At 36.6% G+C, this 17,500-nt stretch overlaps 1 protein-coding gene and 1 long non-coding RNA gene across 2 annotated transcripts in view; one reads left to right on the top strand and one right to left on the bottom strand.

The window, feature by feature from the left end:
• syne2b (spectrin repeat containing, nuclear envelope 2b) overlaps positions 1–17,500 on the top strand; it is a 195,717-nt gene that overhangs the window by 93,798 nt on the left and 84,419 nt on the right. Inside the window, exons 73-80 of the mRNA XM_080042180.1 lie at positions 324–437; positions 674–826; positions 1,581–1,673; positions 2,955–3,092; positions 5,149–5,238; positions 7,454–7,516; positions 9,224–9,373; positions 15,308–15,481. Of these exons, the coding sequence (XP_079898306.1) occupies positions 324–437; positions 674–826; positions 1,581–1,673; positions 2,955–3,092; positions 5,149–5,238; positions 7,454–7,516; positions 9,224–9,373; positions 15,308–15,481 (975 nt within the window). The remainder of the gene's footprint in view (positions 1–323; positions 438–673; positions 827–1,580; positions 1,674–2,954; positions 3,093–5,148; positions 5,239–7,453; positions 7,517–9,223; positions 9,374–15,307; positions 15,482–17,500) is intronic.
• On the bottom strand, positions 9,822–13,496 carry LOC307262072. Its single transcript, XR_013845236.1, has 2 exons — positions 13,467–13,496; positions 9,822–11,269 (listed from the first exon to the last, which is right to left on the bottom strand). It is a non-coding gene; the product is annotated as an uncharacterized lncRNA (long non-coding RNA).

Below are 17,500 nucleotides of genomic sequence, written 5' to 3'. Positions count from 1 at the left end.
ACTCTTGTCACTTTTTGTTGCTCCCTATGCTAGTGGATTTGAAATGTAGGAGGATATAGCTCAGTGTGTAGGGCGGTCAACCCAATCTGTAGGGTCGGTGGTTCGATCCCCCGTCTCCCCGCCACATGTCCAAGTGTCCCTGGGCAAAGAGACACTGAACCCTAAATGTCTCCCGATAGTTAGCTTGCACCCTGCGTGGTAGCTGCTGCTGCTGCTATCGGTGTATGAATGTGTGGCTCCAGTTGTAAGTCACTTTGGTTAAAAGCGTCTGATAAATGACATGTAATGTAATATAACATATCTCTCTATGTGTTTGTGTGTAGGAGGTGGAAGCCATAGAGAGTGAAGTGAGACGGATGGAGAATGATATGACCGACATCAAGAGCATACTGCTGTCGCCAGAGACTTTCCCCAGTCCCAAAGAGGAGAGCTTCAAGGTTAGAATCGGGTGTGTGTGTGTGTGTGTGTGTGTGTGTGTGTGTGTGTGTGTTTATAAATAAACAAAAATTCTATAACCATTTTTTTTCATGTTTTTAAGAAGAAAATGTATCATGCATCAGACAAAAACGGACACTTATCTGAACTTTTCTGCACGCTTTGACAGGCAGAAATACATAGACTATCGTTGTATTTTCTATATGATTTTCTTAATGGCCGTGCTCTGTGTGTGTAGGTTGTGGAGAAGCGTATCCAGTCTATGAGGACCACAGTGACAGAGATCATGAGGTGTAAACCGGACCTGTGTCTCCCGGACAACGCTGAAGACACTCTGACTGTGTTCTCCGTGGTGGGGGGTCTGCAGGCGCTGCTACTAGAACTGGAGAAGGTAGGACCAGGGCTGGGCAATACGGCAATGTTTTTAGATTAAGATTATGTCTTTAGTAGTGCTGTCAAATGATTAAAATATTTAATCACGAACAATCGCATTCATTTCATAGTTTACTCTCAATTAATCGCATATTTTTATCTATTCTAGCGTAAATGTCCCTTGATTTGTGTCCTGTTATTCGTATAAATATATACAAGCACCGGGCATTTTGGTCTTTGTTTTTAGATTTAGTCTTAGTGTTGAGATGATTATACTGATTAGTTTTAGTCACTCCACCCAATCAATCAATCAATCAATCAATCAATCAATCAATCAATCAATCAATCGATCAATCAAAGATGTGTTAGTGATTCTGGAGAACGCTTGTTGTCAAAACCACTTTTTGTCAAAATCAGTGAATATCTCCTCACAATCTGCTACCTGTCCATACTGTTTATCTGCAAAAAAAATAATCCAGTTTTAGTACACAGCCTAGGCTCTGTAAACGGGCATGTTGCTAGCTACAGTGGGACCCCTTTGTTTACATAACCTTTGTTTACATAACCTCCATAACCTAAGTGTGTATATTTTTCAATGCACACCCAGTAAGGTCAGGGAGCATCTCACAAGAAGATTTTCACTGATTTTGACAAAAAGTGATTTTGACCATAACTTTTTCCCAGAATTGGTTCATCCACCTTATATAAGTCAGTCAGGGTCTTAAACTAGTTGTGTGTTCGTCACTGAACCTTCTGCTTTATTCTCTTTATAGAAAGTCCCGGCTCTGTTCATCCAGCAGCCTCTGAGTCCAGGCCAAGACCAGACCTCTCAACCTCAGCTCCCACAGTCCACAGAGGAGACAGAGGTGAGTGTGACAATATTTAAAGTACATGGTTTAAGTGACAGAAAATTCTACATTGCATTTTTTTGTTGTTAAAAATCAAGAGATGCATGAGTTGTTTTTTTATTATTATTATTTTAATATAACCTTTCTATAACAAATGAACAACTTTGCTCTTTGTAATACTGAAAGCTAAATAAGAAGATTTTGATTAAAAAAAACGTCATATATTCTAGAGGCATTAATCTAGAAAAAACATTATTTTTAGAAGGTTGACATTTCTTTATTTTACTATTTTCTTTTCTTATATTTTGTTGTAATATTCTAATATTTTAAGATACTGTATGTTTTATTCCATCAGCTGAAAAATCATATCAACCTTACAAACACTAATCTTTGTGCCGTCTCTCAGAAGTTGTTTTATCTGAAGTGGTCAATGACAATATTTAAATTACATGGGTTAAGTGACGTAAAATTCTATATTGCAAATTTCTTATGTGTAAAAATCAAGAATTAATCAACATAATATTTTGTTGTAATATTCTAATATTTTGAGATACAGTATGTTTCATTCCATGAGCTGTAAGTCGTAATCATCAAAATTAAAACAGAAGAAAGGCCTGATATATTTGTTTATAAAATATCAATAGGATATTAACCTAAACTTCAACTCTTTGTGTATTCCCTCAGAAGCTAGACACAGCAGAATAGTTTTTAGTTATTCTTTTCATATAACCTGTCTATAACAAATGAACAACTTTGCACTTTGTAATAATGAAGACTTAATAAAAATCAAGAGATATCAACCTTACAAAAACTACACTGTTGTCCATGGGTTAAAGCTGCAGTGTGTAGAATTGTGGGTTTTATTTCCTAGCAGATTTTGTAGAAAGTAATTATAATATCCATAAGTACATTTAATTTAGTGCATAATAGCTGAAAAGAATATTTGTAATTATTATTTTTTCCCTTAGAAAGGGTCTCATATATGTCCATATTTCTGCATATTTTGGACCAAGGCCCAGTGCCACCATCTTGAAAGTGTCATAGTTGGAATGTCATCAGGTGCATTGTTTAAAATTTAGAATTGTTCTTGTCCTTGAAGGCCACTGTAGCTTCTGTTATTATTCTAAAGGGTTGGGGTTACCCAGGGAGCGTTGCATTCTAGAACTTTGTAGAACGTTCTTGATGATGTCATATTACACACAGCACCTTTAAGTGGCATACAATTCTATATTGCTATTTTTTTTGCGTACAAATCTAGAAGTAATCAACATAACAAACCCTTTGTATTGTCTCTTTTAGAAGTCAGACACAGAGGCGGGTCTGATCAGAATCGCTCACGTTGAGGAAGATGTTCTGAGGAGATCTGGAGCTTCTCTGATGACCGTAGAACATTCATCTCCCGAGCAGAGGGAGACCTGGACGCCTGAACGCACCACGGTAAGAAGCCCTTAAAGAGAGGCCTAAATAAACGTTTTACTACATTACAGAAGGCCTTAAACCTGCAGTGTGTAGAATTTTGGGTTTTATTTCCTAGCAGATTTTGTAGAAAATAATTATAATATCCATAAGTAAGTTTAATTTAGTGCATTTTCTTTTTAATTATGATTATTTCCCTTAGAAAGGGTCTCATATATGTCCATATTTCTCCATACTTTGGACCAAGGCCTTGTCACCGCCATTTTGGAAGTGTCATTGGAATGTCATCAGGTGCATCGTTTAAAATTTAGAATTGTTCTTGTCCTCGAAGGCCACTGTAGCTTCTGTTATTATTCGAAAGGGGTGGGGTTACCCAGGGAGCGTTGCATTCTAGAACTTTCTAGAACTTACTTGATGATGTCATATTACACACTGCACCTTTAAAGAGAGCCTGAAAACTCACTTAAAAACTGAAAAGACAACCACATTTGTGACAACTGTAGTAGTGGAGCGGCTAAGTGCTACAATCTTTAAATTTGTGATACAAGCCTGAACATTGGCATGAGCAGTCTCCATGGGTCACTGGACAAGAAAATTGTCTGAGAAAATGAAATAAATAAAAAAAAATTATGAAAAAACCCAATACATTTCTGCCTACTGAGCTAAAGGCGCCCAACCCAATACATTTCTACGAGGACATTTTCAAATTCACAATTTCAAATGTCTCGGACAATTTTCTTGTCCAGTGACTCATGGAGACTCATGCTCGTGCCAATGTTCACGCTTGTATCATCAACTGAAAGATTCTGATGAAAATAAGCACTTAGCCGCTCCACTATAGGCCTATCTTACACACTGGGAAAGATGGCACTTAGTATAATTAGTATATATGTTAAAAAAAGTGTATTTCGGCTATAATATATTAAAAAAAAAATTTATTTAAGAAGTGCAATGTATCATAAGTAATTAACCTGTAATGCTCAAAATCAGTATTCTCCCCCGGCTTGTCAAAAGTGGCATAAAGTAAGATATAATATACGATATATATACGATATAAGTTAGCCAGAAATACTGATATTGAGCATGTGTTACTTAGGAAGAGCTTTAACACTAATTCAAATGGTCTTAAGTGGCGTGGTGCAATCTAGGCGGGTTTGTTTACTCACTCTCACTCTTTTCAATTATCTCAATGATCATAACTGCAAAATATAAACTGTGTTGTGAAACCTAAAGTCTTAAACCTGGAGTGTGTAGAATTTTAGGTTTTATTTCCTTGCAGATTTTGTAGAAAGTAATTATAATATCCATAAGTACATTTAATTTAGTGCATAATAGCTGAATTTTTATTTTTTATTATTATTTTTTCCCTTAGAAAGGGTCTCATAAATGTCCATATTTCTGCATATTTTGGACCAAGGCCTAGTGCCATTTTTCTCAGCTATTATGCACTAAATTAAATGTACTTATGAATATTATAATTACTTTCTACAAAATCTGCTAGGAAATAAAACCCAAAATTCTACACACTGCAGGTTGAAACGGTGACTCTCTTTCATGGTTTTCTAGAATAAAGGGTTCTATGATTGGTACTAACATGCCTGCTAACCCTAACCCGCTATTTAATGTGTTCCTAACAAAGTCATTCAAAATATAACAAATGTTCTGTGTGTGTGTTTCCCTGCATGCTTAAAACTACTACTATTGTTCTAATGGACTTTTGTATGAGTACGAGTGTAGGTGTATTCTGGTGAAAGTGCAGAGGCTGGGACATCAAGCTGAATTTATTAGTTATTATTATTTATATATATACATCAAATCCATACACATACACATTTATAAAGCGGCCTTGTGGCTCAGTGTCCTAGATGCACATTTGACCATCCCGTCCGTGTGACACATGAGCGTGTTCCCCTGTCAGCAGGCTGGGAGTGAGCCGCTCACAGGGGAAGAATGATTGTTACATTCAAGCCATGGCCAAATAAGTTAACACAAAGTCTATTAAGCCTATCAGCGCCACAGCAGAAGTTACACACTATAGCTTTACGGTTAGAAAAACATATGCGTGTTCCCGTGTCAGCAGGCTGGGAGTGAGCCGCTCACAGGGGCAGAAGGTGCAGGAGGGGTTTTGTGGTGGCTGTGGGATGCTTACCTGGGCGCCTCTCCACAGGTAAAAAAAAAAGAAAAAAGAAAAAGAAGAAAGTCAGATAGCTACGGAAGAGGATTAGGGCCACACATAACAAATAAAAATGTAGTTCTGACTTTTTCTCGGAATTCTGAGTCAAAACTTCAAAAGTCAGAATTCTAAGAAAAAAGTCAAAAGTTTTTTTTTTTTTTTATGTGTGGCCCTAATCCTCTTCCGTAGACAGCTGCTGTGGAAAAAAATATATTTTCCTTTTCTTTTTCTTTCTCTGTCATACATAATTTTTTTGGTCACTTCTTTCGATTACACCTTGGAGATCATGTGACACAATGTCAGCTACTGTACATAAGCCATAACTAGTCCTAGAACTAATTACAGGAAAATATCATTTAATGCGAGACGCTGCAGGTGAATAGTGTAATATTGTTTACTTATAGAGATATCATCATGACATTTTTATAGGTAAATATGTTCATTAAAACGATAATTTTTGCATTTCAATTTTCCAGAATGTTTGAATGAATAGAGCCATGCAAATTTAGCATATCTAACTTTATTTAATTTTCACATGTGTTTAATGTCCAAAATGTTCACCGAACATATTTTTGGATACATCTTTTTTCTTTTCATAAATAAAAAAATATGAAGTATGAAAGAAGACATGTTATGGAAGCAAAATTCTCAAAAACCAAAAATCTAAAAATTGACCAGTACTTGAAAATATAAAGTTTTTGTCTGCCCTGTCTCGCCTTATCATTGATCAAAGAGACCATCTATCTATGTGTCTGATCCAATTTGCTTACATCTTTTTTTCAATTACATTTTCTGACATTCTTTTGACCGGGGTCACTGTGCTCTCCAATAGGTTTCTTAATCTTCCTCACACCTACTACCATTATCCCTACTCATCATATCGGCTACTAACCCTCTCCTTACCCATAATGCATCTCTTCAATCACTGCAAATCACTCCTTGGTTGCGTTCCGAATCGCATACTCTTTCTTTTTTCTATTCTACATACTACATCTGACGATAAAAAGTATCTAGTTAGGATGCAGTAGGCATACTATTGGGACATACTTTACTCTCTTATTTCATCATAACATTGCGCCTTGATCTTGCCTCTTGCTTTTATATCCGTCGCATCCCCGTTTGTTTTCATAACATGGACCTATAGGCTTCGTCGATGTTACGTCACTTCACGTGCGCACTGGATTGTGGGTCAGAATCGCCCAAATAGGATGCACTTTTCAACACTAACAATCTTGGCCGCATGAAGTAGACCATCCGGGTATTCTAACCATCCTAAATCTGGCCACAAGAATCGGGACATCCTAAATCTTTTTTCTACATACTATATAGTAGAAAGTATGCGATTCGGAACGCAACCCTTGTGTTCCAATCCCCATACTTCCCTACTATTTAGTATGCCAAAAAAAGATGCATGCACGTCAATTGTAGTATGCTGAAAATACATAAATGCCCCACTGACTCCAATAGCATTTTGGAGTATTCGTCTTTATTCTTGACATTTCTCGACATGATGAGACAAAATCTTCCTTATCTGATTTTTTTCTCTCTCTTGTGGCCCTAAAACTCTTCTGTACTTTAGTATGTAGTGTAGTAAAAAAGAAAAAGTATGTGATTTGGAACACAGGGATTTTGTTCTATTTCAACCTCCATGCACATTTGTTTTTCTTCCTCTAGAGGGCAGTATTGTAACATTTGTAAAATGTGTGTGACAGGACCATAGATGAAACATTTCTGTTAACTCATAAAATATAACCTACAGTGTTCTTTCTATCAGGCATTTAATGGTGCTACGAGGAACTTTTTAATATTTCTGAAACAGTCTAATTTCTTACTCTGATGATCATAAATTCCATGTAACAGCAAAGGAGACCATCAGTGCAAAGAATGCTATTTTTATATAGTTTTTCTTAATGCCTTTGTCATGGGTATACGTCGCTCACCCAGGAACAGCAGCTGGCGTAGTAAAAACACTACCGCTTTTGTCCAAAGGCAGTCGCAAGAATGAACACAAACTGAAAGTTCCTCGGAGCACCTTTAACATTTTAATTTAGTTGTTCTATAGATGTTATTATTTTAATATAAATACATATTTCATACATATTGTATGAAATGTAAAGCCCACTGAGACAAATGTGTTTGTGATTTTGGGCTATACAAATAAAACTGATTTGATTTGATTTGATTTGATATATGTCATTGTTGGTGTTAGGAATCTCAAGTATCGGGGGCAGAAGCTGGACAAAGCCCTGAACCAACTGGAGAAGCTAAACAGGTAAGTCAACACTCAACACTGTCAAACATTATTATTATTAAAAAAAATTGAGAAATACAGTATCTCACAAAAGTGAGTACACCCCTCACATTTTATTCAAATATTTCGTTATATATTTTCATGGGACAACTTAGGGGTGTACTCACTTTTGTTGCCAGCAGTTTATACATTTATGGCTGTGTGTCGAGTTATTTTAAGGGGACAGTAAATGTACACTGTTATACAAGCTGTACACTGACTACTTTACATTGTATCAAAGTGTCATTTCTTCAGTGTTGTCCCATGGAAAGATATAATGAAATATTGATGAAATGTGAGGGGTGTACTCACTTTTGTGAGATACTGTATATCATTAGTACATTTTCAGATATAACAACACAGAGACAGACATATACAATGCTACACATACAAAACAAATTTCCCATTTCCCATACAGATGTTATGCTCCGAAATTTTGCACTGCCATCATACATTGCAATTTAAGTAATAAGCAAACACCTTGCTTGGTAAGTAGTAAGTAAGTAAAAATTATTTATATAGCGCTTTTCACAGACAGTGTCACAAAGTGCTTTACAATGCGCATATAAAACAAAAGCATAGTAAAAAATACGTCTATGAATAAAATTAATTAAAAAAACACAACATATATAATTAGCAACATATAAAAGACAGAAGTTTCCCAAATGCTAAAGCCTAAACAAGTGAGTCTTCAATTGAACCTTTAAACCGTCCACACTGGCAGCAAACCTAAAGCTGGTTGGCAAAGCGGCAAAGGCTCTATTCCCACATGTGTGTGGGATGGATGGATGGATGGATTGATGGATGGATGATAGATGGATGATAGATGGATGAATGGATGGATGAACAATGGATGGATGGATGGATGGATGGATGGATAGGATTTGGTGGACCTTTAAACAAACTAAGAACTCCTCACGTCTTCTAGAATCAAAGTTAGAACATCAATTTGATTCTAGAACCCAAATTAGAACATTAATATCCTTCTACAGATGAACTTAGAACATGAATGACCTTTTAGAACCAAACATAGAACATCAAATGTCTTCTAGAACTGAACTTAGAACGTAATTTTCCTTCTAGAACCAAACTTAGAACATACATTTTCTTCAAGAACGGAACTTAGAACATGAATGAACTTCTAGAACCAAACAGAATGTCAAATTTCTTCTAGTTCTGAACTTAGAACGTCACATATCTTCTAGAATCAAACATAGAACATCAATTTACTTCTAGAGCTGAACTTAGAACATGAATTTTCTACTAGAACTTAACATAGAACATACATTTTCTTTTAAAACCGTGTTTTTTTTGTAGAAGCTGTCGTAGATTTTCCAACGTTTTCTAGATCTAACTGTTGAACTTCCATTCTCCTTCCCTAGAGTCTGATCTTTTTTTTCAAGAAACAAATTTAGAATAGTACAACTTTTTTCCCCTTTTTTCCTTTATTAATCTCAATAATAGTATTTGGTGGACATTTAACAACTGCCAATAAGAAATTGATTTTTTTTTTTACAATACAAGAAAACATAACACAAACCTGTCAATAACATTGTGCTATAATATAATTCAGTGTTGTTTTCCAGTAACTGTGTGATTGCTCCTCTTGTGGTTAACCCTGTCGACTGTATACATGTATTAAACTGACTGACCTGCCTGATATTCTAACCCCACTCATGTGTCCTTCAGGATGTTTTGGGCCCCACTGACACCGCAACAGAAGCAAGTTCGTCCGAAGCTTTATCAAAACCCCTGGCTACAGTCAAAACTCAGAGCATGGTAAACACAGCGTCCTCCTCCTCCGCTACAGCCTTCAGAACCGACCGAGCCAAATGTCTTCTCTCCTAGAATCTATCTAGACATTTTTGTATGACTAGGATTTCTCACTTTTCTTCTTCATCTAAGACCTTCTTCCAGACCAAATTCTGTAACCATGTCTTCTGCACCAGGATTTAGAGCTTCATATGTCTCTACTTGGCTATTCAACTGTGTAGAGCAGTTGATTTTTTTACCAGAACCAATATTTTTTTACGACAACCCAGTCTAAGAACTCCTCACGTCTTCTAGAATCGAAATTAGAAAATGTATTTCCTTCTAGAACTGAACTGAACTGAAGAAAATCTGTTTTCTACAATAACGGAACATAGAACATGAATGACCATCTAGAACCAAACATATTACTTCAAATGTATTCTAGAATTGCAGTTAGAACTTAAAATTTCTTCTAGATCCAAAAGTAGAACATACTTTTTTTTCTAGAACCGAACTTAGAATGTCAAATGTCTGGTAGAACTGCACTTAGAACATAGATGTTGTTCTAGAACTGAACATCAAACAACAATTGACTTCTGGACCCAAACTTCTGGACAAATGTATTCTAGAACTTAACTAAGAACGTCCACTTTCTTCTAGAATCAAACTTAGAACGTCACATTTTTTTCTGGAACTGAACTTAGAACATCAATTGTCTTCCAGCACCTGCTCATTTACAGTATCTGCTAGAACCTTCTGTAGATCTCCCAACATCTTTCTAGATCTAACAGTAGAACTTCCAATCTTTTCTAGAGTCCAATCTTTATTTCAAGGGTTCCACTAGAATCTTGTAGATCAAGATCTGGAACTTGCTTTTGACTTTTTCTCGAAACGCTTTCTTTTCGTAATTTTCGTCTGCAATTAAAACCTAGAGCACTAATGTTCCTAGAGCCTTTTCTAGAGCTTTGAAATAGTATAGCAGCAAGCCTCAATCTTGAAGAGATGTCTAATTTCTTAACCCTCAGTGCATTTACATGGCGGAGAATTCCAAATAATGGCCTTCAAAAATTGTGAGCTATCTTGTTTACATTGGAAATTTGACTTTTCAAACAGTGTTTCTCACTGTATCATGAAAAATAAAATAGAAGATAGGACTCAAATCGAACCTAAAGTGTGCCAAAGATGAGATTTTTTTCAAGTTTGTGTTTACATAAGGACTACTTAGGCCACCCATGCTCAAAGTAATTCTTTCTTTTTCATTGACAAAATGGTCTCCACTGAAATGTGGTTCAAGACGACATAACATAACTTCTGCAACCATATGAATAAGTGGTTGGCAAGGTGATGGTTACTATTTTACCAGAAAAAAAACAGTCAAAAAGTATTTAGCATGCGGGGTGGATGGTTTTGAACTGTCTGTAATAAGCGTTTGCATGGACCTCTAGTCTGATCGATTCATATGTTTTTAAAATTGTACTAATAGACGTATTTTGTGAACCATGTTTTATAATGTATCATACATAGGAAAAGGGTGATTTTAATAGTTTATGAGTGTTGATCTTTCATTTTATTTTCTGAGCTCTTTCGCCGGCAAACGCAGAGCTTGTTACATTAAAATCTCTTGTCTGCTTTCTTATATGCACCTGCCATTTTTATTTCCATAAGCTAAATATGATAATCAGTAGTTGTTTACAGAATTGATGAACTAAATAAGAAATCATTACTTAATTTAATTAGGTAATTGTCCAGTCATTGCCTGGAAGTAGGGGGTGGAGTGGGGGAAAAAATGCCCTGCTTTTGTTATGCATTAGCATATTCACTTATATATATTCACTCTTTTCAATTCAGCGTTTGTATTTGAGAAAAACTACCTTTTCTAGGATGACTGTTGGCCATGAAAATGCACTGATTTGACATGATTACTGATTAACACGCCACTGTTTACACGTGAGAACTACGTAACTCCAAATTTAGTTTTTATAACTTAAAGGTGCTCTGAGGAACTTTTCAGTTTGTGTTCATTTGTGCACCCCCTTTGGACAAAAGCGGTAGTGTTTTTACTACGCCAGCTGTTGTTCCTGGGTGAGCGTATACCCATGACAAAGGCATTAAGAAACAATTCATAAAAATAGCATTCTTTGCACTGATGGTCTCGTTTGCTGTTACATGTCATTTATGATCATCAGAGGAAAAATTACTGTTTGAGAAATATTTAAAAGTTCCTCGTAGCACCTTTAATTGAGAGATTGTACAAAAAATAACCATGATTCGATCTATTATCCAGAATTTTTTGGGTAATTAAAAATTTCAGAAACTCAAAATTGACCTAAAAACAGTAAAAACTCCAGAAAAAAATGCTTTTTTTTTTGGAGATGCAAAGTTTTCACCTGAAAGCAGTGGTACTGAGATGTCTTAAGTTACATGGCATGTGCTGTACTTGTATCTTGTTCTACTTTTGTCTATCCATTCTGTCTACATATCCAAACAAGAGCAGAAATATAAAATAAACCCACACCAGTGATCTACTCCTCCGTCTCTCTTTCTCTGTGGGGGGGGGGGGGGGGGGTCCTAAAGGGGCTGAAGACATAAACAATATATAGACAGTACACACACACACACACACACACACACACACACACACACACACACCTGTAAACCGAACACTGGCTAAGAATGCCTCACAAATATTTTTCACTTTCTGAAACAGTCTGACCTCCTGTAACAGCAAACGAGACCATCGGTGCAAAGAATGCTATTTTCATAGAGTTATTATTTATTACGTTGCTCATACGATTCCCTGCAAACTGACATATGGCAGGCAGACTGGAAAAGCATGTTTAGAAACGGTACTAAACCAAAGTTTACTTAGCTTCGCCATCATCATATAATAATAAATAATCTGACATACTGTATAGTTCATTCAAATAGTTAGTTAAAGCTGGGGCGGAGGATTTGGGGAGAAAATGGCAGTCGGGATAGAGATTTGAATCCAAATACCTCAACCGCTCCACTTGTTCTCTTTGGTCCCTCCCCTATGGTCCCTCCCTGACACGTTCTACACCAACAACATCGTGCCAAAGTGAATGGACAGTCCCAACAGCCAATAGGAACAGAGAATTGGAGCCTTGCTCTGATTGTTCAAAGTGTACAGCTCTGTTAACTTTGACCAATCAGAAATCACATACCCCAGCTTTAAGTTGCTTTATTAACACAAAGCTACATTGAAATTTGTCTTTTCTCATCTCCCCTCTCAAGTTCCCACACTCCAGAGGGGGTCAGAGCGCAGGGTCAGCCATAGTACAGCGCCCCTGGCCCAGTTTGGGGTTAATGTCTTGCTCAAGGACACAATTTGATTTGTTAATTCAAACTGAAGACATCAAGATGACACTGAGGGAAAGAATCCCTGCGTTCTGAATCTCATACTTTCTACTATATAGTATGTAGAAAAAAGATTTAGGATGTCCCGATTCTTGTGGCCAGATTTAGGATGGTTAGAAGTACCTGGATGTCCTACTTCATGTGGCCAAGATTGTTAGTGTTGAAAAGTGCATCCTATTTGGGCGATTCTGACCCACAATCCGGTGCGCACGTGAAGTGACGTCACATCGACGAAGCCTCCATATGAAAACAAACGGGGATGCGACGGATATAAAAGCAAGAGGCAAGATCAAGGTGCAATGTTATGATGAAATAAAAGAGTAAAAGTATGTCCCAATAGTATGCCTACTGCATCCTAATTAGATATTTTTTTATCGTCAGATGTAGTATGTAGAATAGAAAAAGAAAGAGTATGAGATTCGGAACGCAGGGACAGTATTGAATCCCACACTCACAACTCTGGTTCCAGCATGATACATACATAAAAGCACTGCCTGCCTACTCCTAACCATCTAACAGTGCTGGAGTGGCTGCAGAGTCTGGGCCTGGTGGTTATGCAATAAATAACTCACTGATGCACTGAGTTGTAATGCTGTTCACTCACTATGGATTACTCTCTCACATTAAATACAGTTTAATTTTGACTAAGATTAATTGATAAACCTTAAATTTTGAATATCTCAATATCACTTTATATGGTTTTGCTGTCCTCTATTACAAAGAAGGAGGGGCTGGAAATTAAAAAATTTTTAGTGCAAGATGTAGCCTACACTGGCATTAATGATTAATTTGAACAAACAACTGAAGTAATTAAAAGGTGCTCCGAGGAACTGTCAGTTTTGTGTTCATTCTTGCGCCCCCTTTGGACAAAAGCGGTAGTGTTTTTACTACGCCAGCTGTTCCTGGGTGAGCGTATACCCATGACAAAGCAAGGCATTAATAAAAACTATATAAAAACAGCATTCTTTGCACTGATGGTCTCGTTTGCTGATACATGTAATTTATGATCATCAGAGGAAAAATTAGACTGTTTCAGAAATATTTAAAAGTTCCTCGTAGCACCTTTTAAAAGTACGGTGAAAGTCAAGTTACTATAAATATGTCCTATATGTACAGTAATTATAGACTTATAAAGAGAGAAGCCCTTAAAACAAACACACCGCCTTGTTCATGCACATTACACCTTCAAAGTGACATCATCAAAGCCTTTAATGATTTGCTGAGTCAAGTGATTATTCCGGTTTGTTGACTGTTGGTGTTCACACCCTGATAAGGCATCACATAGTTACTTGGCAACACCATGCACATTCTGCAGCTCTATCATGAGATGCAATCATTCATTAGAAGAATTTGCATGATACAATGAATAAACCCGGACGTTTTCACAAAGTTGAAATTGTTGAGAGAAAAATAGAAAATTCAAACTTTACAAACAATTGCAGTGACGAGACCATTGTCTCATTAAAAAAATTAAAACCTAAAGATGAATGCTGATAAATGACTGGCAGCTACAGACAGAGTAGGAAGTAGGAGAGAGAGAGAGAGAGAGAGAGAGAGAGAGAGTGTGTGCATGTGTGTGTTCTGTTTACTGTACTGCTGAACTCAGTAAAGCCAGCCCTCTGTCTCAGCTCCACCCCCTATAGCCATGAGGACATTCCCTCTCTGTGAAAAAGAGTGACAGACACACACACACACACACACACACACACACACACACACACACACACACACACACACACAAACACGCACACACACACACACTGTCAGTATGTGTGTGATTGTCGTAGTGTCACTGGAGCTCGGCCATAGCTTCAGGAAGTGGTTTCGGCCACAGGTGGGTGGAGCAGAGAGAGAGAGAGAGGGAAGAAAGAAGAGAGGAGTGACACTGTGCTAGTCAAACACACACACACACACACACACACAGAGAGAGGGAGGCAGAGAGAGAGAACTAGACAGGTTGTGTGGGTGTGTGTGTGTGAAGTAGAACAGCACGTCAGAATAACCTGTTTAGATTAGTGTTATGGCTCCAACTTGATTAGGAAGAGTTCATTTAAAACTAAACTTTTGAAGGGTGAATTTAAAGCTACAGTTTATGTCAGTATTTGAGCTACAACCTACAAGTTTACAAGTTTAAACTATAAGCAGGTAGGAGTTAGCTTAGAGCTACACCTTCCAGTTCAGCTCTTAACCCTTCTCTACCTGTGGCATTACATGTAAATTAAGCAGACTTTTTAGCTTTTATAGCATATCTAAAGCAACTTACAACAGGAGGCAGGCAGGTAACATCAAGGATCTTGCCTAAGGATACTCACTGGACTTTCACAACTTTTTGACAAGGGATTTAACAATTTTTTAACTTTTTTTATTTTTATAAAAAACGTTTTTATTAATTTTTTGTTAGTATATTTTTGTATTGCCCTGACAAGGATGGAACTCTCTTTACATTTTTTTTTTTTATCTTTAATTTAATTTTTTTAATATATTTTTTTTAAATATCTATTTTTATCAATACAGACAAGGGATACATCTAGCACATACATCAACGATCGAACTCTGGTGTTATACCTACTACTGAACAATATCCTACTGTTGTGAGGGACCCTGGAGCTTGGAGGTTGAGGGTGTGTTGTGTGTGTGTCTCAGGCCCAAACGGAGGCCCGTTCTGGGGGAAGTGTCTTCCATGTCTGCCTGGAGAGGGTCAGTCAGCTGGAGAGTTGGCTGCATGAAGCCCAAAGGAGCCTGGTAGCTACTGACGGAGCTGCTGCCGATTCAACCACCATGACAGACAGCGTGGAGAGGCAGCTACTCACCTGCCAGGTAAGACCCTCCTACAATGTGATTAAGCCACTCCCATGATTTAAAATATGCTAGAACGGAACCAAATGAGGCTAATGAATGAATTTATTTTCAATTTTTATTTAATTTTTCCTTTATTTATCCTCGAAAGATCAATAGAGGGGTGATCCTCATTTACAATCATGCAGAGTAAAATTACAATACACACACACACACAATGCAAATATACAACAAGCTGACAAAGAAACAAGAACAATTAAAACATTCAGATTTTAAGAGGAAGACATAAGAAAACTGTCTTTATAAACTAATTTTCTGAAACTAATTTTGTAATTTTTTGTTCCACTTTCAGTGTGATTTTATATGGCATTTGTTTGGTATTTTTTTTTAAACTTTTGCGATAATATTCTGAGACTCTTTCTATGAACTTACCCTCTGGTTCATTCATTTCTAACCTTGTTTTGATTTGCGATACCTCAAAATGAAAAAATGTCTATAGTTGAGTTTGAGAATTTGAAGACCCCTTCTCAGAGGTTGCATACAGTATGTCTGACTCTTGTGCACAGACGTCTGCATTCTTCTGGCCACTTATTGCACCATTAAAGCAAGTGGTAGTTACCTGCTGCAGTTACAGTCAGTTGTCTGAAATACAACAAAAACAACAGCAAAAAACATGCACCTACATCGCACACACACATGCACACACACACACACACACACACACACACACACACACACACACACACACACACAGAGTATGCCTACAACAATGCCTTAAATAACATTGACACCGATTAAGCTTCAAGTTATTAACTAAAACTAAATTTAACTATAGGTTTCAAATCAGCCAAATCTGTCTGACATCATAATCTAGCTTCTGTTGAACCAATCATAGGCCACAGCTGCAGTCATGTGACTTGACAAATATAGTATTTCAAGTTGCACAAAGTTGCTTCTTCAGCAAAGTATATATTTAGGTCTTACAACATTTCAGCTCAAAGTTAAGAAATTACTACTCGCTGTTTTTGGCTGACCAGAGTTCAAATATCTGACTCCCATGTTGGTGTGTTGCCGTCTCACGTGTGATGTAAGATACTGAGACAAAGTTCATCAGATAGGAATTTTAAATCAGTTAAAGTTGAACACACTGTAAAAAATTAAGTTGGGAAAATTCAAAACTTTTTTCTCTAGATTTTTTTGTTTTCAGGCTAAAACTACCCCCCAACCCTTTAGAATAATAACAGAAGCTACAGTGGCCTTCAAGGACAAGAACAATTCTACATTTTAAACAATGCACCTGATGACATTCCAACTATGACACTTCCAAAATGACGGTGACAAGGCCTTGGTCCAAAGTATGGAGAAATATGGACATATATGAGACCTTTAGGAAAGAAATAATAATTCTAAAAAAAAAATCAGCTATTATGCACTACATTAAACGTACTTATGGATATTATAATTATTTTCTACAAAATCTGCTAGGAAATAAAACCCAAAATTCTACACACTGCAGGTTTAAGTGCCAACATTTGAGCCGACTAATTATCTTTTGTTGAGATAACTTACCATTCATATGGAATGAAAATGTAACTTTCATATGTCTGAAAACTTCCTAATTTTGAGTTCTACAAACTAAGAATTTCAGACAATAGTTGGGCTAACAAATTATATCTAACACACAGATAACAAGCAAAACCAAGTCGGTGAAAATATTAATTCAAATATTAAACAGTGTTTGAACCGTCTGCTAAAACTATATAATTAATAAGTTTGTAGAGTTTGACTTTTTGGAATACATAATTGATGGAACTCAGAACTTACGCATTTTAGTTTTAGCCTCGAAACTTTAAAAAAAATAAGTGCAGAGAGTTGCCCTGAAAATGTAAGTTTACCTAACTTTTTTTTTTTTCATATAAATAACTTCATATCCTTTAACCAATTTAAACAAACTATCTTAAATCTGCCAAACTCAACCTGTAACTGTTTTAATTAATTAATTGTTTTTCTCTTCACCTATTGTTGTGTATTTGATGTATT

This window comes from Ammodytes marinus (genome assembly GCF_949987685.1).
Source record: "Ammodytes marinus genome assembly, chromosome: 15".
In the NCBI taxonomy this organism is placed as follows: domain Eukaryota; kingdom Metazoa; phylum Chordata; class Actinopteri; order Uranoscopiformes; family Ammodytidae; genus Ammodytes; species Ammodytes marinus.
This window is presented reverse-complemented; position numbering and strand designations above follow the sequence as displayed.